This window comes from Oncorhynchus gorbuscha, linkage group LG12, assembly GCF_021184085.1.
Source record: "Oncorhynchus gorbuscha isolate QuinsamMale2020 ecotype Even-year linkage group LG12, OgorEven_v1.0, whole genome shotgun sequence".
Taxonomy (NCBI): domain Eukaryota; kingdom Metazoa; phylum Chordata; class Actinopteri; order Salmoniformes; family Salmonidae; genus Oncorhynchus; species Oncorhynchus gorbuscha.
In genome coordinates this window covers 27,801,211-27,826,594 of record NC_060184.1, presented here as the reverse complement: position 1 = coordinate 27,826,594, position 25,384 = coordinate 27,801,211, and the positions used below count along the sequence as shown (strand labels likewise).

At 40.3% G+C, this 25,384-nt stretch overlaps 1 protein-coding gene across 1 annotated transcript in view; it reads left to right on the top strand.

Moving 5' to 3' along the window:
- The first annotated feature begins 6,018 nt into the window (after positions 1-6,018).
- opn5 (opsin 5) overlaps positions 6,019-25,384 on the top strand; it is a 30,985-nt gene continuing 11,619 nt past the window's right edge. Inside the window, exons 1-3 of the mRNA XM_046293278.1 lie at positions 6,019-6,216; positions 20,055-20,207; positions 24,320-24,439. Of these exons, the coding sequence (XP_046149234.1) occupies positions 20,075-20,207; positions 24,320-24,439 (253 nt within the window). The 5' untranslated portion in view covers positions 6,019-6,216; positions 20,055-20,074. The remainder of the gene's footprint in view (positions 6,217-20,054; positions 20,208-24,319; positions 24,440-25,384) is intronic.

Below are 25,384 nucleotides of genomic sequence, written 5' to 3'. Positions count from 1 at the left end.
GCAGAACCTCATTCTGGCTTATCTGTTGTAGTATCTGTTGCATGACGATCTCTGAGATGATGCCATCAACTTATTGTTCTCCCCCTCTAAGACGTCTTTCAGTTGCAAGAGTAGAGAACTGTTGAAGGACTGGGTGAGACGGTCAGACTACAACTGGCAGTGTCCATCGGGTAAGTACTGGCGACGGTGGTCAGATGGACTGTAGGAACCTTCCATCTTCCGGACTGCTTCAATGAGCTCATCAATTTCGTCACACTGGCTGTGTAAACGCAGTGAGACCTCTCCGGTTATCACTGGCGGTCCACGCTCATGTCCATGCTGATCTCGGTGATCTCTGGTCGAGGGTTAACACTGATCCTGAGGATTTCTGGTCGAGGTTCGACAGTGATCTTGGCGATCTCTGGTCGAGATTAGCCTGAGGTGGGAACCCTGTGAATTAGCAACCAATGAAAAGGCTGAGGCTCTGTACTCTATTCTGCTGATCAGCCAGGGTGGTGACTTGGACCGGTGATGAGATGTTGAAGAGGAAGAAGGCCACTTTAACTGCAGTATATCCCATCTCAAGTGCTCAAGAAAACCCTCTAACTACTCTCCCTCATAGGAGTGGTATGTGGATGTGTGTGGTAGTCTGTGCCTTGACTCGTAGCCATCGCCGTAATTGTCGAGATATTTTGGCAGTTGAGCTGGTCGGTGCGGATGGTCTACATCTTGTGGAGAATCTTTTCTGTTAACTGGCATGCTTGGGCTGTAGCAGTTACTGGATCTGGCTCGTAAAGACCATGAAAAATAGGGGTAGGTTTGTAGAGAATCGGACCATGAATGTAATAAAAAACCTTAGGTGCTGACTTAAAGCGGTAGCAACCACTACAGAATGTCCGGTCAGAACAAGGATGAGGCGGATGTCCAGGTTAAGGGGAGTTTAATAGAAGAATATGACCACATTCACACACACACATCTGGCCACTCATGGTTCAGATAACTGTGAATCATGTCCGGTGTGACGACCCTCCCACTCTGTCTGTCTGCCGTATTCTCTCTTTGTTCTTGTTTCCTTATTAGGATAATGGTGGGCGGAGTTGGGAGGGTCGTCAGCTACATGGGAAACACCTGGGCCCGGTGTGTCCCAGGATAAATACACCACTTCCCCCTTCATGGAAGAGACTCTCTCCATGCAGACACCTTTATAGATTTTGTTGTGTATCTTGGTGGTTTTTGGTTGTTTGCTTTGGCACTGTTCAACACCCTCACATTATCACATTCATGCATGCAAAACACTCACTTACACTACTGATTACACACACCATTGTATATTGCACTTAGTTTACTTTATTTAATAAATATATGTTTTGTTACTCCTTATCTCCACGTTGTCTCCCTTTTGTTACGGGCTTTGACCCAGTCCGTGACACCGGTGAGAACTAACATTAATTACGTTTGTTTAGATGCATGCACAATTAAACATCAGACAAACAGTTCAGTGGGTCCTCTGAAATGGGAGACAAAATTAAACTGAAGTCCCAAGACTAGAACTAACACCAGAAATGGGATGGCTAGAACTAACCAGAAGGGATGGCTAGAATTAGCTGACAATCTGGTCATTTTAACAAGCCGTCTACTCGGTTTCTTTATTGTCAAAGACAACTACAGCTACTTTTGCTAATATATCCCTCTTTCCTTGGCTCTAATATTAATGTAAGTGATGGGTCCTTGGCTGCAACAAGACATTGCAATTCCTCTATTGAAAGCTCCATTTAGCCTACTGACATAGATTGGCATCTGTTGTAACCTATAGTGACTGACTACAACTGGAGCAAGGCATAACAACAGCTTCCACTCTTCTGGGAAGGTTATCCACTAGATGTTGGAACATTGTTGCTGGGACTTGCTTCCAGTTGGCCACAAGAGCATTAGAGGGGTCCGCACTGTTGGGCGATTAGGCCTAGCTCAGTCGGCATTCGATGGGGTTTGAGGTCAGGGCTCTGTGCAGGCCAGTCAAGTTCTTCCTCAACGATCTAAACAAACCATTTCTGTATGGACCTTGCTTTGTGCACGGGAGCATTGTCATGCTGAAACAGGAAAGTACCTTCCCCAAACTGTTGCCACAAAGTTGGAATCACAAATGTCTAGAATGCTGTAGCGTTAAGATTTCCCTTCACTGTAAATAAGGGGCCTAGCCTGAACCAATAAAAACAGCCCCAGACCATTTTTCTCCTCCACCAAACTGTAGTTAGCGCTATGTATTGGGGCAGGTAGTGTTCTCCTGGCATCTGACAAACCCAGATTTGTCAGACTGCCAGATGGTAAAGCGTGATTCATCGATCCAGATAACATGTTTCCACTGCTCCAGAGTCCAATGGCGGTGAGCCTTAAACCACTCCAGCCGATGCTTGGCATTGCACATGATCTTAGGCTTGTGTGCGGCTGCTCGACCATGGAAACCCATTTCATGACACTCCCAAGGCAGTTTGGAACTTGGTAGTGAGTGTTGCAACGGAGGACAGCTGATTTTTACGTTTCCACTTCACAATAACAGCACTTACAGTTCACTGGGGATGCTCTAGCAGGGCAGAAATTTGACACGCGAAATCGAGTGCTGTTTAATGTGCCAAAGTAGTTTTTGCGATAGTCACATTCATCCACTGAGGAGGACAGGCAGCATCTCTGGTGCACTGGTGCTACAAACATAATCCTAGTGATCATTGGAGATGTATGTGAAGATTCCACACTGATATCACAGGCTTGGTTCACAAGCAGACAAATAAGGGGGAACATGGCGACATCACTCTTCATTTCCACCTTATAAGGCCTACGCTATAAGGAGGGTGGAGTCTGAGTGATACAGCATTGTAAAAATGACTCAGTCACATCGCAAAAGGTGATTAAGGAAAGCTCTCTTTCATCTAAGCTTTATCTGCTAAGCATTCAAATAGATTGTTTTTTCTGCATGCATGATGTTTTTAGAGGGCAAATCCACAATAACGGAATTGCACTGACTCAGATTTTTCACTTAAAATGTATACCAAACAAAAACCATTGATTTTAAAGTTTAAATAAAACATACAACTCTATGCACAAGGACTACTTTTAACAATTTTATAATGAACATTTTGCAAAACACATTTACTGGAAAAGCTGTGCAGATGCAAACTTTGGTAACAGAATTTTGGAAAAAAAAAATGTGACCATGTTTTCCCAAAACTCTGTTTAATATCTCCTCTGAATTAAGATGTCTGGGTGTCAGCTCTGACATGACACCTCGATTTTTGAAAACATTGATTTTAGTTATTGAACTTCAGTAAGTGAAGTGGTGACAGAATTGCGGTAACGGAATTGAATCATGGGTCCCTGATCTGTACTGCACAGAAATGCATAATTGTGGATATGAATGTCATTCTCTTGATGGTGATGTATCTTAAATACTTACACAAAGGTAGAAATATAAAATATCCTCCTTTGCATATTTGGGAATTCTTCTGTTTTAATGAGCTCCGACACCAAACAAGACCAACTTTGGTTGGACAAAATCTGAAAAGAAAATCATAGACGTCTGTCTATGTTTCACATGTTTGGACAATCAAAGTAAAGCACAGTATAGTTCAGTACAGTAGAGGTCAATACAGTACAGTAGAGCATAGTACAGTATAGTTCAGTACAGTAGAGGTCAATACAGTACAGTAGAGCATAGTACAGTATAGTTCAGTACAGTAGAAGTCAATACAGTACAGTAGAGCATAGTACAGTATAGTTCAGTACAGTAGAGGTCAATACAGTACAGTAGAGCATAGTACAGTATAGTTCAGTACAGTAGAGGTCAATACAGTACAGTAGAGCATAGTACAGTATAGTTCAGTACAGTAGAGTTCAATACAGTAGAGCATAGTACAGTATAGTTCAGTACAGTATAGTTCAATACGGTAGAGCATAGTACAGTATAGTTCAGTACAGTATAGTTCAATACAGTAGAGCATAGTACAGTATAGTTCAGTACAGTATAGTTCAATACAGTAGAGCATAGTACAGTATCGTTCAGTACAGTATAGTTCAATACAGTAGAGCATAGTACACTATAGTTCAGTACAGTATCGTTCAATACAGTAGAGCATAGTACAGTATAGTTCAGTACAGTAGAGCATAGTACAGTATAGTTTAGTACAGTAGAGTTCAATACAGTACAGTAGAGCATAGTACAGTATAGTTCAGTACAGTATAGTTCAATACAGTAGAGCATAGTACAGTATAGTTCAGTACAGTAGAGGTCAATACAGTACAGTAGAGCATAGTACAGTATAATTCAGTACAGTAGAAGTCAATACAGTACAGTAGAGCATAGTACAGTATAGTTCAGTACAGTAGAGGTCAATACAGTACAGTAGAGCATAGTACAGTATCGTTCAGTACAGTATAGTTCAATACAGTAGAGCATAGTACAGTATAGTTCAGTACAGTATCGTTCAATACAGTAGAGCATAGTACAGTATAGTTCAGTACAGTAGAGCATAGTACAGTATAGTTTAGTACAGTAGAGTTCAATACAGTACAGTAGAGCATAGTACAGTATAGTTCAGTACAGTAGAGGTCAATACAGTACAGTAGAGCATAGTACAGTATAGTTCAGTACAGTAGAGGTCAATACAGTACAGTAGAGCATAGTACAGTATAGTTCAGTACAGTAGAGGTCAATACAGTACAGTAGAGCATAGTACAGTATAGTTCAGTACAGTAGAGGTCAATACAGTACAGTAGAGCATAGTACAGTATAGTTCAGTACAGTAGAGGTCAATACAGTACAGTAGAGCATAGTACAGTATAGTTCAGTACAATGGAGGTCAATACAGTACAGTAGAGTACAATAAAGTTAGGTATAGTTCAGTACAGTAGAGTTCAATACAGTAGAGTACAATAAAGTTAAGTATACTTTAGTACAGTAAAGTTCAATACAGTAGAATACAATAAAGTCAGGTATAGTTCAGAACATTATAGTGTACTAAACTCTAGTGTGCTCCATTGTGTACTGTACTGAACTCTACTCCACTCTATTCTACTCAACTGTACAAAACAGGACTGTACTGTACTTTACTCTACTTCTCTTTGCTGTACTATATTGTACTCTGCTGTGCTCTTCTGTACTGTAATGTTCTGAACTATAGGTTACCCTACTTTTTATGACTGTGAAGTACTGGACTGTACTGTGCAGTGTACTTATGTACTGTGCTGTACTGGGCTGTACTGTGCAGTGTAGTTATGTACTGTGCTGTACTGGGCTGTACTGTGCAGTGTACTTATGTACTGTGCTGTACTGGACTGTACTGTACAGTGCTGTCCAAACTTGTGAAACATAGACCAGTTTGGTAACTGAATTTCAAGTTTTAATGACTTAATAATTCATAGTTGACTTCTCAGACCATGATACCTACTCTGGGAAGTTTGAATAAATGTGTTTTTGTTTACTTGATGCATTGATGGTTATGCTTTCTGACTCTGCTTCCTTGAGTTTAGTGCAACATCTAAAGTAGAACTTGGTTGATATGATGGTTAAGAAAGTGTAAGAAATGGGTCAAGTGCGCTCCATGCAGCATTGAGAGAAATGCCATGTGCCTCTTGTTTTTTCTTTTTATGGCCTCCTTGCAATATCCTATATCATATGCGAGCACCTGCTGTATGGTACTTCATATAGCCTGCTCTTTGTTTTACATTACATTGGCTGAGTGAGATGGGTGGTGCTCAACGCTGCTTGGATAGGCTACTCAACTCATTCAGAGATTAATTAATGAAAAAATCTTCGATTGCAACCTGATTCACTTTTTGGGATTATATAGAGAATAAACCTAATGACGCCATATTTTATCTAGTTATATATATGGATTTCAATGGCATCCAAATAGGAGCCTGCGCGATTTCCTGTTAGTCCAATCGAGATGCGATGTGTTGAATTCCGTAATGAAGTCAGCACATGTCACTATTGTAAATTATGGAACGCAATGATTCTGCTGTGGTCGATTTACTCGCCGCGGTAGTTTGTAGGCGCATCACCAAAGCGCTCCACTGAGGATCCCTGCCACTGACTAGTGCAATTTCTGTCCATCGGCTATATTATCACAAGAACATTTACAAAGTTTTTTCAAATTTTTATTGGCAATTTTGTGGAAGGAGGCAGTCGGACAGTATTATTTTGATGGAAAGTGAACAAAACTAAAGGGATGACTGAACACTTGTAAGGTAAGTAATTTCAAAAAGACTCACGTTGTTATTTTTATTCTATACTATACGATTATGGTTGCGTGTCTTTGTGGAGAACTTTGATTTATTTTCAAAATCAGACTTTTGACAAAATATTGACATGAATGTGAAATGTAGTCAAGGGTAGATATTACATTTCCGGTAACAATGTTCTACTGTCACGCTGGTATAAAGGATTTGGAGACGGGACGGAATACACAATAGGGGTTTTTAATACACCCAAAACAAACACGTATCCTGGGCTGTACTCAAACGAAAGAGCGAGGGTAACCTCGTTGAACGACACCCGTAAAGCACGTAGCATAACAGCGGCACCAACACATAGGTACTTACTCACATGTCCAACAATAATCGGCAGGACAATGGTGAACAAAGGGCACACTTATACAATTAATAATCAACTGGGAATAGGGACAATGTGTGCGTAATGACAGTTCCGGAGGGATCCGTGACATGAACAGTAGGCCTAGGCTACGCCTAGATCAGACCGACAGTGATGCGTTTTGGGTACACCAGAAGAACATTCATTTCCAATGGACCATTGCGTTTGCCTTGCAGAATTGCGTGGCAGAGGGAGTTGCAGTGCGTTCTGTGTTCTGTGTGATGCATATGCATCAACTTGTATGCGTGGACGTGATAGAAATAGTAGCAAAATGTGAATGTTCAACTTTTGTTGCACACATAACAATTTGGAATTACATAATGGAAAAGTTTGACTGCATAATGTATTAAGCAGCGTTGATGCAATTGTTTTGTCAGTCTGATCGAGGAATATCATTGCTCAATGCGCGGTCAAGAAGCAGGGAATATGTTGTATCGATTTAGGCTACATTATTATCACTTCTGCAACTATCTCTAGGCTAGTCTAATAAACCATATGAGAGCAAACAAGGCATTTTATAAGCTATAAACTACTATAGTATATCCATTGGGATTTATGTCATCGTGCATAGGACTATCCCACTGGGCACAGACATCAGTTCAATGTCTAGTTTTGGTTACGTTTTAACTAATGAGAATTTAGCATGAAATCAACAACACATGTCACCACATCATTGGATTTAAGTTAAAAGTTTGCAAAAAAATATATGAAATGACCTTACATTGATGACTGATTGTCAAACAAATCACTTCAAAAAGTAATCTACCTGTGCATGTTCATCCACTCCAAAATAACTCCAGTATTGAACAGTGCACTGTGCACCAGCCTTTTGATGAATGGAAAGTCACATCTGTTACAAAATAGCAATTGTGATTAGGGGTACACTTCTCTGGCCTGAATTAATTAATGCGTCTCGCTGACAAATTACCTTTTTTATAGCAAGAAAAATTGGAACACCATATCACAACAAAAGAATCACGCTACATGTTAGCACCTTCGTTCTGATACTGCTTGGAAAAGCAATGCAGAAGTTGGAGAAATCCAAGGCATGAGACACACTGCCTGCACGGCTACCTAATCCAGCAGATGAGAGGCAGCGGTCCCTCCCATTGAAATGAATGGACTTCCACAGGAACACATACAGTTTAACATAGTCGGTGTGCTTGAGACTTATACATAATGCTTTCATGCATAATACATTGCAGATGGAAGACCAAGGCCTAAAGTACATGATGTATGCAGTGCACATATGACTCTGGAGGAAAAGTTGATGCAGAGCTGCAGGCTCATATTTGGAGATAGTTAAAACAGCACTTTTTACTGACTTATCAGCTGTGGCCACAGACACACATCTGATTAGATAATGCTCACGCATATCTACATTTTCGTTTATCTTCAGAAAATATCCGAACAGAGGAAATTGCATTGTTTGAAAACAATGTAGCATTTGTGAGATGTGAATATATCTTTAAATATTTTCAGTTGTATATTAAAGAGTTTAACCTCTCTGGGATTGTTTGGGACGTGAGCATTCCACCTCGCCAACAGCCAGTGAAATTGCAGGGCGCCAAATTCAAACAACAGAAATCCCATAATTAAATTCCTCAAACATACAAGTATTATACACCATTTTAAAGATAAACTTCTTGTTAATCCAGTCACAGTGTCCGATTTCAAAAACGCTTTACGGCGAATACACACCATGCGATTATGTTAGGTCAGCTTCTAACCACAGAAAACCATACAGCCATTTTACAAAAAAAGGAGAGGTGTCACAAAAGTCAGAAATAGCGTTAACATTAATCACTAACCTTTGATGATCTTCACCGGATGGCACTACCAAGACTCCATGTTAGACAATAAATGTGTGCTTTGTTCGATAAAGTTCATCTTTATCTCCAAAAAACCTCATTTGAAATTGGAGCGTTATATTCAGAAATGCATTGTCTCAAACAAACATCCAGTGAAATTGCAGAGAGCCACATCAAATTACAGAAATACTCATCATAAACATTGAGATAAAAGATACAAGTGTTATACATAGGATTAAAGATAAACTTCTTGTTAATCCAGCCACAGCCACAAAACACACCATTCGATTGTGTTAGGTCAGCGCCTAGCCACAGAAAACCATATAGCCATTTTCCAACCAAGGAGAGGTGTCACAAAAGTCAGAAATAGCATTAAAATGAACCACTTACCTTTGAGGATCTTCATCTGATGGCACTCCCAGGTCTCCATGTTAGACAATAAATGTTTGTTTTGTTCGATAAAGTTCATCTTTATGTCCAAATACCTCCTTTTTGTTCACGTTTTTAGTCCAGTAATCCAAATGCAAGAAGTGCGGGCACAAAGTCCAGACGAACAGTCAAAAAAAGTTCCATTAAATTTCGTAGAAACATGTCAAACAATGTTTCTAAACAATCCTTAGGTTGTTTTTATCATAAATATTCAATAATGTTTCAACCAGACAATACTGTTTTCAAAGGAAAGGGAATGAACCTCGCGCTCACGGCCATGCGAGGTTCTAAACTAAAGCCTTTCAGCCTGACCACTTGTTGAAACTGCTCTTATTCGCTCCCCTTTCACAATACAAGCCTGAAACAACTTCTAAAGACTGTTGACATCTACTGGAAGCCGTAGGAAGTGCAATCTGACCCCATAGACACAGGATATTGGATAGGCAATCACTTTAAAAAAAACTTCAAACCTCAGATTTCCCACTTCCTGGTTGGATTTTTCTCAGGTTTTTGCCTGCCATATGAGTTATGTTATACTCACAGACATTTTAACAGTTCTGGAAACTTTAGAGTGTTTCCTATCCAAATCCAAATATTATAAGCATATCCTATCCTATTTACTCTGGGCACGCTTTTCATCCAAACTTGCCAATGCTGCCCCCCTATCCCAATGAAGCAATGTAAAGGGTTTGCATTCCAAATCACATTCACCTGCTGAGAACAGAGAAATCTGTCATAGTACACAAGTAGACAAGTATTGGGCTAAGATACAATGCAATATCTTCAGCGAAGGGTTCGGGAACTTGACTCAAACGACTTTCCTATTTGCCTATCACACACACATTTCTCCCATGTATTTAATTCTGCCCTTTATGTACACGTGCAGAAGCATTAAAGAGAAAGTAGAAGTGTAGTCATTGTACTCATGAAAAGCTTGGCCTTTCAGATTGCTTCATCAGCCACAATCAACATTCAGAATCTTCATGTCAATATACGAAGTCATCCCTCGCCTCCTCAGCAAAATGCAGCCCTATCATTTAGGTTTTTCCTCTTATTCTTCTTGTAAAAATACCAAATTGTGTGAAAATCAATGATTATCCACCTCACAGAAGATCATTAGACCTGACGTTCGATAGACCACAATACTCTCAAACAGAGTAGTCATTACCGCCGCAATGCAATCAAATAAAGCAAAATGTCAGTATAGAGACAAAGTCGCAATTCAACTACTCAGACACGAGACGTATGTGGCAGGGTCTACAGACAGAGTTTGCATCACGGACAATCACTGACTTCCAGACAAACTAAACACCTTATTTGCCTGCTTTGAGGATAATACAGTGCCACCGACCTGGCCCGCTACCAAGGACTGTGGACTCTCCTTCTCCGTGGACAACGTGAGTAAGACATTTAAACGTGTTAACCCTCGCAAGGCTGCTGGCCAAGACGACATCCCTAGCCACATCCTCGGAGCATGCGCGGACCAGCTGGCTGGTGTGTATACGGACATATTCAATCTCTCCCTATCTCAGTCTGCTGTCCCCACATGCTTCAAGATGTCCACCATTGTTCCTGTACCAAAGAATGCAAAGGTAATGGAACTAAACGACTAACGCCCTGCTGCACTCACTTCTGTCATCATAATGTGCTTTGAGAGACTAATCAAGGATCATATCACCTCCACCTTACCTGACATCCTAGACCCACTTAAATTTGCTTACCGCCCAATAGGTCCACTGACGATGCAATCGCCATTACAAGAGGAATACCTATGTAAGAATGCTGTTCATTGACTATAGCTCAGCATTCAACACCATAGTAACCCTCCAAGCTCATCATTAAGCTTGAGGCCCTGTGCAATTGGGTCCTGGACTGCCTGACAGGCAGCTCCCAGGTGATGAAGGTAGGAAACAACATCTCCACTTCACTGATCCTCAACACTGGGGCCCCACAAGGGTGTGTGCTCAGCCCCCTGCTGTAATCCCTGTTCACCCATGACTGCATGGCCATGCACAACTCCAACTCTATCAACAAGTTTGCAAACGACACATCTCACTCAACGTCAACAAAACAAAGGAGATGATCGTGGACTTCAGGAAACAGCAGAGGGCCCCTTATCCACATTGACGGGACAGCTGTGGAGAAGGTGGAAAGTTTTAAGTTCCTTGGCATACATATCACTGACAAACTGAAATGGTCCACCCACACAGACATTGTGGTGAAGAAGGTGCAACAGTGCCTCTTCAGAAATTTGTCTTGGCATCGAAAACACTCACAAAGTTTTACAGATGCACAATTGAGAGCATCCTGTTTGGCTGCATCACCGCCTGGTACGGCAAATGTACCACCCACAACCGCAAGGCTCTCCAGAGGGTGGTGCAGTCTGCACAACGCATCACTGGGGCAAACTACCTGCCTTCCAGGACACCTACATCACACGATGTAACAGGAAGGTTTAAAAGATCATCAAGGACAACAACCACCCGAGCCACAGCCTGTTCAACCCGCTTAACATCCAGAAGGAAAGGTCAGTACAGGTCCATCATAGCTGGGACCAAGAGACAGAAGCTATTTATCAATCTCAAGGCCATCAGACTGTTAAATCCCTCTGAAACATCCTGCATTAAAATAATTTATGTGCCGACTGCCCTCAGTCTGTAGTGTCTAACCCCTAGATTAAAGCTCTCGTATGCAGTAGCCTAGTTTAACAGTGAAAGGGAGGTTCATTAACGATTTTTTCAAATATAACCACTGGGAAGAACTACGGTTTGAATACAACATAGCATTTGTATTTGTATTTGCATTTGCTCTAAAAATCATTTGTCTTCGCTTCACATTGGAAAATATGTAATTGGACTTGTGTCCCTTCTCTTTGTTGAATCCTTAAATACATTATTTTCTCACAGAGGTTGAATGATTTCTCAGGTCTGCATGACAAACTGTGGATGCGCTATAGATGTTTGGAACTACGTATAAACAAACAATGCACTAAAATTGTTAATTTCAACACACTCCATTGATCATGGACTACAGGAAACGTAGGACCGAGCATGCCCCCATCCACATCAGTTCCTCGGTGTCCACATCACAAAGGACCTATCATGGTCCAAACACTCCAACACAGTTGTGAAGAGGGCACGAACACGCCTCTTCCCTCTTGGGGATCTGAAAAGATTTGGCATGGGCCCTCAGGTCCTCAAAAAGTTCTACAGCTACACCATTGAGAGCATCTGGACTGGCTGCATCACCGCTTGGTATGGCAACTGCTCGGCATCCGACCACAAGGCGCTGCAGAGTGTAGTGCGTACGGCCCAGTATCACTGGGGTTGAGCTCCCTGACATCCACAACCTCTATATCAGATGATGTCAGGCCCGTGAAATGTTCAAAGACTCCAGCCACCCAAGTCATAGACTGTTTTCTCTGCTACCGCACAGCAAGCAGTACCGGAGCACCAAGTCTGGGAGTAAAAGGCTCCTGAACAGCTTCTACCTCTGCTGAACAGTTAATCAGATGGCTAGCAGGACTATTTACACTGACACCCTTTTTTTCACTATCTCTATGCACACACTCAAACATTCTACACACACACACACACACACACACACACACACACACACACACACACACACACACACACACACACACACACACACACACACACACACACACACACACACACACACACACACACACACACACACACACACACACACACACACACACACACACACGCACACACGCACACACGCAAAGCCACCACACACACACACCCACACATAGGCACACCTTCACACTCTTTCACACAGTGATCAGACCCCGTGATTTATTCCACATTTTGTTACGTTGCATAACATTGAGTAAATGTATTAAAAAGAAAAAACGGAATTATCATTTTCACATAAGTATTCAGACCCTTTACTCAGTACTTTGTTGAAGCAACTTTGGCAGCGATAACAGCCTCTAGTCTTCTTGGATATGACGCTACAAGCTTGGCACACCTGTATTTGGGGAGTTTCTCCATTCTTCTCTGCAGATCCTCTCAAGCTCTGTCAGATTGGATGGGGAGCGTTGCTGCAAAGCTGCAGGTCTCTCCAGAGATTTTCGATCGAGTTCAAGTCCAGGCTACCACCACAATGCTTCACCGTAGGGATGGTGCCAGGTTTCCTCAAGATGTGACGTTTGGCATTCAGGCCAAAGAGTTCAATCTTGGTTTCATCAGACCAGAGAATCTCGTTTCTCATGGTCTGAGAGTAGTTTAGGTGCCTTTTGGCAAACTCCAAGCGGGCTGTCATGTGCCTTCTACTGAGGAGTGGCTTCCATCTGGCCACTCTACCATAAACGCCTGACTGGTGGAGTGCTCCAGAGATGGTTGTCCTTCTGGAAGGTTCTCCCATCTCCACCGAGGAACTCTGGAGCTCTGTCAGAGTGACCACTGGGTTCTTTGTCACCTCCCTGACCAAAGCCTTCTCCCCCGATTGCTCAGTTTGGCCGTGCGACCAGCTCTAGGAAGAGTCTTGGTGGTTCCAAACTTCTTCCTTTTAAGAATGACGGAGGCCACTGTGTTTTCTTGGGGACCTTCAATGCTTCAGACATTTTTTGGTACCCTTCCCCAGATCTGTGCCTTGACACAATCCTATCTCGGAGCTCTACGGACAATTCCTTCGACCTCATTCTTTGTTTTTGCTCTGACATGCACTGTCAATTGTGGGACCTTAGATAGACAGGTGTGTACCTTTACAAATCCTGTCCAATCAATTGAATTTACCACAGGTGGACTCCAATCAAGTTGTAGAAACATCTCAAGGTTGATCAATGGAATCACGAAGCACCTGAGCTCAATTTCGAGTCTCATAGCAAAGGGTCTGAATGCTTATGTATATAAGGTATTTCTTTTTACTACATTCATAAATTTGCAAAAAATTGTAAAAACCTGTTTTCACTTTGTCATTATGGGGTATTGTGTGTAGATTGATGAGTAACGTGACAAAATGTGGAAAAAGTCAAGGGGTCTGAATACTTTCCGAATGCACTGTACGCCGCTGCTACTCTGTTGTCTATCAAGATTGCCTAGTCACTTTTACCCCTACCTACAGTACATGTACTGGACATATTACCTTAATTACCTGAACTACCTCATATCCCTTCACATTGACTCGGTACCACTACTCCTTGTACGGTATGAAGCCTCGTTATTGTTATTTTATTGTTTTCATATTTTTATTTTTTATTTAGCACATTAAAAAAGGTTTAAAACTTTAGAACTTTTTATTGTTGGGAGAGAGCCTGTCAGGAAGCATTTCACGGTAAAGTCTACACCTGTTGTATTTGGCGCATGTGACGAATAACATTTGATTTGATTTGTTGTTCTATTTTACTCCTCAGTATTTGTATTTGTAATGATGTTTGACCGAATTCTCAAAGCCCATCACAGTCAATACTAACAATGCAAGGCCTTATTATTTTTTGGAATACCAAACAATCATCTGTAACTTCAGATCAAGAAATGTATAGAGCAGGCAGGCAAGCGGAGAAAAGTCCACAAGGCACATTTTACTAACATGTTCTTAACTTGTAAGCTCTGCATTGAATATAATAGCATTATTCATGAATTAAATGTATTAAAGCAAAAACAAATGTATTTCAAGTCAGCCACGGTAGCCTACAGGGGGTGAGAGCACCAAGTTGACTGTCTTAAGTTATTTCATATATTATCTCAACCTTATATCACTATCATTCCCTTGAAGGCATGTGCATTTGCTGTCATACTGAATGTCTCACTTTTTTTGATGGTGTTAGATTCTGCTACCACCTTTCTTGAGGTCATACAGTTCTGTATCGGGATGTTCTCTCCTTTTAACATGTTCATTGGAATATCTTCTATAGAAGAAGTCCTGCTGTACAGGGTCAGACCCTCCTGCCTTGGCATGGACTGCTCGTCACTGATTCCAATAAACAGACAGTTTCCCAAGAAGTATTACACATACTATATGTGCTATATGCTATCATTATACATGGTCTGAAATGTTTCTATCTACCCTGCATCTCTACCACGTATGGCCATTCATCTCCAAACAGAATTTCAAGTTACATTTTAGTTACACTCAAACAGTTCCAGTAACTATTTCTTCAATTGTAGCACACACGTCTTGTAGCCATACAAAAGGATTGTGTGAAACCCAGATATTTCATTACAGTTAATTAACTATTCATTCAACTTCTACATTTAAGTCATTTAGCAGACGCTCTTATCCAGAGTGACTTACAATAGTGATTATATACATTTTCATACTGGTCCACCGTGGGAATCAAACCAACAACCATGGTGCCCTGGTGTTTCAAGCGCCCTGCTCTACCAACTGAGCCACACAGGACCATAAAGGTTAATTATATTGTGTGGTTGTTTTGTGGTGTCCCTCGGAGTCGTCAAAAATACGGAAGTTTTAGGACCTGCCAGTGTTTTACACGTGATTGACAGACGTTGGGCTTACATTGGGGGGAGTCATAATAATCTGATACTGGAAGTATCCCCTAAAGTAGCTTCTGAAATCCTTTTTTTCTGAAATGATTTGTTTTAAAAGCTTCTTTTTTTATTTTTAAGAAACCAAATATTTCCAATGTGACTGTTCACAGATCTCCTCATGTGTCACCGACTCACTTTATGTAGGCCTACACCATGACTTGTCAAATACTAAGAGAATAATAAAGTGAGAGATGATGTGACTGTGCAAACTTCTGTTAGAATGTTTTAGTATTCCTCAGAGAGTGTGGTACCTAGGCTGAATTGCAGGAAACTGCACTGCTGGAAACCCGGAGCATGGAAAAAATAACATTCTCCTCGCATAGAGAACATCTCAAAACGTTTATTGTGATTTTGTTTCATCTGGTAGACTTTGATGAAGTGTTTTGAAACTGACAAATACTATTTTGGGGTGTGTAATGTTGTAGCTTCGACACAATGGCGGAATGATTGGCTCGCACCTGGCCTTTAGAGTGATAGAAAAAGCTAACCTTTTGTCTGACTTGTTTGGAAAGGTCAGCTGTAAATGGACGATTGCTGGCTGGCTGCTGGTTCTCATAGCTGAGACACACCTTCAGAGCTTGGGGGTGTCTGCCATAGGATTCACTGCACTGATACTGGCCACAAAAAACAAACTCCCCAGTCCACACGTACAGTGCCTAGTGAAAGTCTACACACCCCTTGCACAGTCTTCACTTTTGCCTACTGATGTACATAAAATACTCCACATTTCTAAATTGAATGAAAAACTATAGAACATTTTCCAAATGCATGAGAAAAAAAAGTCTTGATTGTTTATGTCTTCAACCCCCAGAGTTAATACTTGGTGGAAGCACCTGTGGCAGCCATTACAGTTGTGAAACATTTAAAAAAGATTCTAACAACTTTGCACAACTGCTAAGGAAACATTGCAAAAAACATTGTCAAAATTGCTCATGCTCAGTCAATTTGTTTGGGAGTCACTGATGGACAGCAATATTCAAACCTTGTCTCTGATTGTCGAGCAGATTTAAGTCAGGACTGAGACTGGACCATTCAGGAACACTCAACACCTATTGGAAGGCCATTCGGGTGTGTGTTTGGCATTAAAATGTGTGTAATTGTCCCTCTGAAAAATACAACTCTATGGCAGGGTTAGGTATTTAGAAGACTATGGCAGGGTTAGGTATTTAGAAGACTATGGCAGGGTTAGGTATTTAGAAGACTATGGCAGGGTTAGGTATTTAGAAGACTATGGCAGGGTTAGGTATTTAGAAGACTATGGCAGGGTTAGGTATTTAGAAGACTATGGCAGGGTTAGGTATTTAGAAGACTATGGCAGGGTTAGGTATTTAGAAGACTATGGCAGGGTTAGGTATTTAGAAGACCATGGCAGGATTAGGTATTTAGAAGACTATGGCAGGGTTAGGTTTTTAGAAGACTATGGCAGGGTTAGGTATTTAGAAGACTATGGCAGGGTTAGGTATTTAGAAGACTATGGCAGGGTTAGGTATTTAGAAGACTATGGCAGGGTTAGATATTTAGAAGACTATGGCAGGGTTAGGTATTTAGAAGACTATGGCAGGGTTAGGTATTTAGAAGACTATGTCAGGGTTAGATATTGAGAAGACTATGGCAGGGTTAGGTATTTAGAAGACTATGTCAGGGTTAGATATTGAGAAGACTATGGCAGGGTTAGGTATTTAGAAGACTATGGCAGGGTTAGGTATTTAGAAGACTATGGCAGGGTTAGATATTTAGAAGACTATGGCAGGGTTAGGTATTTAGAAGACTATGGCAGGGTTAGGTATTTAGAAGACTATATCAGGGTTAGATATTTAGAAGACTATGGCAGGGTTAGGTATTTAGAAGACTATGGCAGGGTTAGGTATTTAGAAGACTATGTCAGGGTTAGATATTTAGAAGACTATGGCAGGGTTAGGTATTTAGAAGACTATGGCAGGGTTAGGTATTTAGAAGACTATGTCAGGGTTAGATATTGAGAAGACTATGTCAGGGTTAGGTATTTAGAAGACTATGTCAGGGTTAGGTATTTAGAAGACTATATCAGGGTTAGGTATTTAGAAGACCATGGCAGGGTTAGGTATTTAGAAGACTATGGCAGGGTTAGGTATTTAGAAGACCATGGCAGGGTTAGGTATTTAGAAGACTATGTCAGGGTTAGATATTGAGAAGACTATGTCAGGGTTAGGTATTTAGAAGACTATGGCAGGGTTAGGTATTTAGAAGACTATGTCAGGGTTAGATATTGAGAAGACTATGTCAGGGTTAGATATTGAGAAGACTATGGCAGGGTTAGGTATTTAGAAGACTATGGCAGGGTTAGGTATTTAGAAGACTATGGCAGGGTTAGGTATTTAGAAGACTATATCAGGGTTAGGTATTTAGAAGACTATGGCAGGGTTTTTATCTGGGCTTTGCTCCTTTCGTATTTATTTTCATCGTGACAAACTCCCCAGTCCCTGCTGATGACAAGCGTACCCATAAAATGATGCTGCCACCACATTATTTGACTTATGCTATACGCTTTGGGCTACAGATGAAAAAGGGTATGATGAACTTCACAGGGTGGTGAAAGTGCATGGTATGAGTTTGATGCTTCTTTCCAAAAAACTGTCAAGGGTCTTATTCTGGTGACATGATGATCGATGCTTGGCTGCCATTTGACAAATAAAAAGGAATCTAGCTCTTTTGTCCATAATAATATCATCATGTAGGCTATACCTGCATATATATCTGGCTAGAGTGAACGTGCCAAGACTAGAGTGGGCACATTCGCTATATAATGTAACCGTTTTTTTGTGACAAAACCATCAGTAGAGTTGAAAATGCGAAGGAAACCCATTTAACTTGTCATTTTTATTCGGCGTATGGGAATTTACTGTAAAAGCTTGTTTTATGTGCACTACCTCATCATGCACAGCCTTTCATCCACAATATCTCCATTTGATGAAAACACATCTCTGGTGAGAAAATGTGCATGTTGTTTTTGAGCGGATTTTAGAATATTCAAATGAAAATATGTAACCAATTGGATGGGAACTTGGCTTAATGACTCCCGAGCAAACTTACTGAGCTTGAGCAATTTTAACAAAAACAATGGATAAATGTTTCCCTAACAGTTGGGCAAAGTTGTTGGAATCATATTCAAAATGATTCACAGCTGAAGGTGCTTCCACCTAGCATTGTCTCTGGGGTGTGAACACATGTAATAATACATGTCATTTTTGGGGGTGGGAAAATGTTATAGACATTGTTTTTACTTTTATAATGTGGAGTCGGTTGTGTAGATCGGTAGGTGAAAAATCCAATCAATTCCCCTTTGAGATTTAATTTGAAGGCAGATAAATGTGAAGGCTGTGCAAGGCGTGTGTAGACTTTCAATTAGCTAGGCTAACTGTTTATGTTGGATGTGGTGCAGTGGTTCTGCAGCAAGGCTCCGGATCTATAGCTAGTTTATGGGGTCTGTTAAGATGCTGGTGAGTTGGCGAGGCTAACTTGCACATCAACAGCAATATAATGATATCTGTCTCCTGTTGTGTCTCTCAGTTTAGAATGTCAGTCTGAACTCTTTGGAATCAAAGGTGATGTCAGAGCTGGAACAGAGCTGGCCCTTACAGGCCACTGCATGCTGAAGAACCTACTATTCAGCGGAAAGACATTTCACAAAAGTATTATAGTGTTTGATTGTGTGTGTGTGTGTGTGTGCGTGCTTGTTTGTGTGTGTGATTAAACTTGAACTCTTGTGGACTCATGAATCCCATGCAGCAGTCCCTGTATGACCACCAGAAAATGGAGGTTCTGTTTTCACAAATTACTGTGTTTGTGTGCGTGCATGAGTGTGTGATTGGGTGTCTGGTTTGGGGGTGTTTGTGTGTCCAGTTTCTGCATTTGAACTCAAAACTAAAACACTAAAGAACATTTTTATAATCAGATTTCGATGTTAATTTAGTCTCTGTGCTTCTTAGTTTAGATTGAATTTCCAAGAAAGGATCAGTCTAACCCTTGCTGCTGTTGTGTCGCTTGATTGCACTTTCTAGAAAACAGGTGACAGAAACAAACCTACCTGTCCAGTCTCTCCAGGATTCTGCAATTCTGAGTTTTTTTTGTTTTGTTGTTGCAAAAATCAAACATTTCCTGCATATCAGAGGAGACTGGTGGGATGAGCTATAGGAGGACGGGCTCAATGTAATGGCTGGAATGGAATTAATGTAATGGAGTCAAACATCTGGTTTCCATGTGTTTGATACCTTCCATTTATTCCATTCCAGCTATGACAATGAACCGGTCCTCTATTATCTCCTCCAACCAGCTTCCACGACTGCATATTCTGCGAGGGCTCGCAAATTTGACCAATCACTGCGCTATTTCCACATAAAACAGTCAAACCCATCACTTCAGTATAAAAATAGTGCTCACAATTTCAACCTGTCCCCGCACGTTTACCACATAATGTGGTTCAGTCAAGCCACACGGCAACTAACTTTTACCCTTGTCAGCTCATTTTTGCGACAAATTGCAATGCAAAATGTCAGAATTGCTGTAGAAAAATATCACCTCAAATCTTTGCAAAATTCTGGAGATCTGAAAGTATGTGTCGCCAATACAAATGTATTTCTGACTGTTTCAGTGTGGACACATTGTATTGAACATGTTAATTTTGCTTTGGCTGCCCAGGAAGCGGTTGACACCTAAGCATGGCTCTTACGGGGAATGAGACCTCAGCTCGCCCCGATTATGCCACCCATTATCTCCTGGAGGGGGATCCATTTGCCTCCAAGCTGTCCAAGGAAGCCGACATCGTGGCTGCCTTCTACATCTGCATCATAGGTAAGTGTCAATAAAGTACAGAGAGGTACACTGCATAGGGAAGTAGATTCATCAATACACTCCCTCATATCCTCTGCTCCACCATCTCTATTGAGGCATAGCCTAACCATTCTTCACTGTAAGGAGCAATTCTGATTCGATTACGTTTGCACTCAGTTCTGATTCATCAAGGTTGCCCATTGATGTAAGAAGTATTCCAAATGTATTTGAAAAGGGTTTTGAATAGAAGGTCAATAACTCATCCCATACTGTAAAATATGGTGGTGGATCTTTGACGTTATGAGGCTATTTTGCTTCCTCTGGTTGTCTCTCCCAGGAGGCTGAAACTTGGCCGCAAATAGATCTTCCAGCAGGACAATAACCCCAAGCACACTTATCAAAATCCACTAAAAAAAAATATATTAATTGACCACAAAATCAACACTTTGCAATGATCATCTCAGTCTCCGGACTTGAACCCCATTGAAAACCTGTGGTTTGAATTGAGGTGGTCAGTCTATAAATGCAGATGAAGGACATCAAGGATCTGGAGGAATGGTCTAAGATCCCTCCCAATATGTTCTCCAATCTCATAAAACATTTGAGGAAAAGTCTCAGTGTAGTTATCCTCTCAAGGGGAGGGTGCTGGAGCATTTAAAACGGGGGATCCAATTATTTTACACTTATTTTTTGTTTTTATTACTTGTTAAACAAGTTCTCTTTCTCTGAGTAATAAAATAATATATATTTTCAATCCTTTTGAGCATACAATACAGCTCACTATTTATTTTAGAGTATTTTTTGCTCATCTTTATCAAGGGTGTCAATAATGATGAATCCCACTGTAATTCCTACTTTGAAAATGCAGCTCTGCATCGGCATTTTAATGTCGACATGATCTTAACCCCCAGAATAGCTTTAGGGATGAAAAATGTGAATTCAAGGAAGTTCCATCTCTTTTGTCCTCATGTTGGGGTTTTCTGCTGTACAGTGCCTTGCAAAAGTATTCATCCCCCTTGGCGTTTTTCCTATTTTGTTGGATTTCAACCTGTAATTTAAAGGGATTTTTATTTGGACATGTAATGGACATGCATAAAATAGTCCACATTGGTGAAGTGAAATGAAAAAAAAAATAATAATAAAGAAATTATACAAAATAAAAAAGGGAAAAGTGGTGCATTCATACATATTCACCCCCTTTGCTATAAAGCCCCTAAATAAGATCTGGTGCAACCAATGACCTTCAGAAGTCACATAATTAGTTAAATAAAGTCCACCTGTGTGCAATCTAAGTGTCACATGATCTGTCACATGATCTCAGTGTATATATATATATATATATATATATATATATATATATATATATATATATATATATATATATATATATATATATATATATATATATATATATATATACACCTGTTCTGAAAGGCCCCAGTCTGCAACACCACTAAGCAAGCGGCACCATGAAGACCAAGGAGCTCTCCAAACAGGTCAGGGACAAAGTTGTGGAGAAGTAAAGATCAGGGTTGGGTTATAAAAAAATATCAAACTTTGAACATCACACAGAGCTCCATTAAATTGACCTTAAGAATACTGCTAAAGCAACACTCAAGTGGTTTAAGGGTGAACATTTAAATGTATTGGAATGGCCTAGTCAAACCCAGACCTCAATTCAATTGAGAATCTGTGGTATGACTTAAAGATTGCTGTACACCAGCGGAACCCATCCAACTTGAAGGAGCTGGAGCAGTTTTGCCTTGAAGAATGGGCAAAAATCCCAGTGGCTAGAAAGACATACCCAAAGAGACTTGCAGCTGTAATTACTTCAAAATGTGTCTCCCAAAATGGGGGTGAATAGTTATGCACGCTCAAGTTTCAGTTTTATTGTATTTTTTCTTGTTTTACAATAAAACATATTTTGCATCTTCAAAATGGTAGGCATGTTGTGTAAATCAAATGATACAAAACCCCCCAAAGTCCATTTTAATTCCAGGTTGTAAGGCAACAAAATATGAAGAAATGCCAAGGGGGTGAATACTTTTGCAAGCCACTGTACATGCCGTTGTGTATCCATGACTGAACTGTGCATTTACAGTGACTCAAATCAAGTGAGTGGATAAACACAAGAATATATTGATTTATAGAAAGATACAGTTATGCAATCTCTGTCCCTGTGCTATGCTCACCTTCGTACAGTAGTACAACATTGGGGTTTATTTTCCGGTCTGTCAGATTATCTGTTTCTCTACTTGAGGCTGTGTACCTGTCACTAATATTTTCTTGTTATTTAATCTCGCCACAACTGTGTGTGTTCAGATTGTTTTTCATAGCAACTCAGTGTTTTCTATTTTACACTGTGCTGAGCCATTTGCAAGCCATGTAATGCCCTGTTTAGTCTAACTAACGTACTGACCCAACAAACCAATGGTGGTGAAGATGTCTCACGCGGGGGTCTCATTGCATTTTGATGCTGCTATTCAGTGAGATGTATGGATACTGTGGTGTCTGTCTATTAATTGATTCATGTCCTTTTTGAGAGGACACACTCTATAGGTTGCCAAATGAATTTAGGCATTGTTTTCAATTAACTCTGCAAATCTTCCAACTATTCACTTTTTTTCACAACTGCAACCAGTTTGTTGCCAAAACATTGACAACAAATACATATTAACATTGTAAAATAAATAAAACATGGTAAAAAAAAATATATAGAGAGGATATTTGATGCTGAGACATATGGTATTCACTAAGATGATGGTTTATATTTTGGCTAATGTTTTACATCTTTGTCATTCTATTTGTTTCTTCATCTTATTCAATTATTGTATATATTTGACATGTGACAGGGCCACACATAGGGCCAGAGATACCCAAAGTACTCAAAAGTGCCACTAAATGATGTCATTTTCATGTTGTCACCGCTGGGATTTGATCCAGCAACCTTTTAGTTATGGGCCCAACACTCTAACCACTAGGCTACTTACCACCCTAAAATATATACATACATCTATTTGAAATCGAATAAGAATAGGATTTTACTCCAAGATGTTCAGTCCAGATCCTATGCCCACCTTCATCCCTGAAAAAACTAACTAACTGGAACCTCATTTGATATTTCTTCTAATCTGTTTATCATACGATAGAAGTGAAATGAAAGAGATATTTCATTGATCTTTTCTTTGAATTTCTCTCAATAAATTGCTTTGTGTGTGAAACAGGGTCATTCAGCTGATGCAGTCCAGAGTGAATGGGAGAATGTGACACATACACTAGAGAATGAGCACTAGAGATTCTGCCCTTCATACCGTATGCACTCATATTACATAGAATAGAGCAGAGGATACGGCCTGTCTACCACTGATTCCAGTCCAGTAAGGGGACAGGGACCATGGAGGAAGGTTAAGCTGTTATCAGCACACTGACGTTGTTATTGACAAATAAATACATGTTTGTGAAGGACAGATGAGCAACAACGAAGAGCATCAATGGGAATACAAATAAGTTGTCATGTGTAATTGGAGTCCATTCGATGTGTTGTCACATGTAATTAGCACAACTTGTGTCACACACATAGTGAGTGTGTAGACACGAGTCAAAGCAGAGGTCATAGAGATGACAAATGATTTATTCCTTTCTTTTGTGCATGGATATCAATTACTTAAAAGCATATTGATAATTTCAGACTTAGGGTGGATGTCAAAAACCTTTGTTTTCTTGTGAAAGTACATTTACATTACATTTAAGTCATTTAGCAGACGCTCTTATCCAGAGCGACTTACAAATTGGTGCATTCACCTTAAGTAGACAGTAATCAAAAAGTGTTTGATCAACCCAAACATGCATGTACACTGCCTTTGCCCACAACCCACCTGTCTTTTTTAACTTAACAGTAGGGCATGCATCATTATCATGTATCAAGGCTCTAGAGATAAACACACACAGGGCAAAATCTCACGTATTAATAGGGATAGTATTACAACATTATAATTAAACCAATTAAACCTTATAATTAAACCAATTATGCCATAGGCCTAAGTATGTAAATGAACCAACTTGTATGTACACCCTGTCATGTTGCATTTTTACAACTTGTCATGTATTCCTCTTGTCCTCTGTTTTCACCGCAGGGATCCTGTCTGCCACAGGAAATGGCTATGTTATATACATGACCATCAAACGCAAGACAAAGCTAAGGCCGCCTGAGCTCATGACAGTTAACTTAGCCATCTTTGACTTTGGCATATCAGGTAAACCATTCCGCAGGCTTTTCATAAAGTATGTTCATTTACAGTGTGTCTCTGCACAGAACATTGTACGGTGGATTGGTCCCGTGTATTCTGTGTATTTAAAATCAGAACAGCATGTATATGAACAATGTTAGCACGGCATTAACATTCTCGGCTGTACATCCTGACACATGGGAATGGTTGTCATGGTTGGAAGAAGATGAAGTGGTGGAATATAATGACAACAAAGAAAGAGAAATAGGGAGAGAGAACCACAGAGTTGTTTTAAAATCATAGACATCATACAACTGACATCATTGTTTGAAGTCTCATCATCTGATCCCAGGTCTGTCCACACCTAATATCTCAGTCTCTCTCTGTCTGAATCACAATTGTTGAACTATATTACATTGATATTTCATTGTTGGGTGTGGAGTGCCTAATTACACTCCTGTCTCTCTTTCAGAACAGTTGATGCATGTTCCATCAATTCTTTGAAAATTAATATTAACGTAACAGCTCAATATTTCTCTCAATCATTTGCCTTTTTAGGCATATTTGATAACTCAATACTAGAGAATGCTAAATTGTGGCTAAACCTGAAATTGGTCCTTTATCGCCACCCTATGGATATTAGAGGAACAGCATCACGTTAACGCCAAAGTTACTCTACATGGCCTGTTGTTCACAATACATCGATAGACTAGGCCTTTGATGTACAAGAGATTTAGTTCCATTGCAAACAGTCGTCTTAGTTAAGAAATGTAGTTTCAAAAATAATAATAATTTTAGCACCTCAATAAGTCCTAGCTGTGACCCAGCCAGAAGCAGAATTCACAACAGTGTGTCGCTCTGTCTCAGAACAAGTTCTGGCCAGCTCTCTGTGCCTCATACAACCACAGGAATCTCACTTGTTTATCTGTGTCTGGGCCAACTATATCCCTCTGTATGAGACGTTCGTATTGC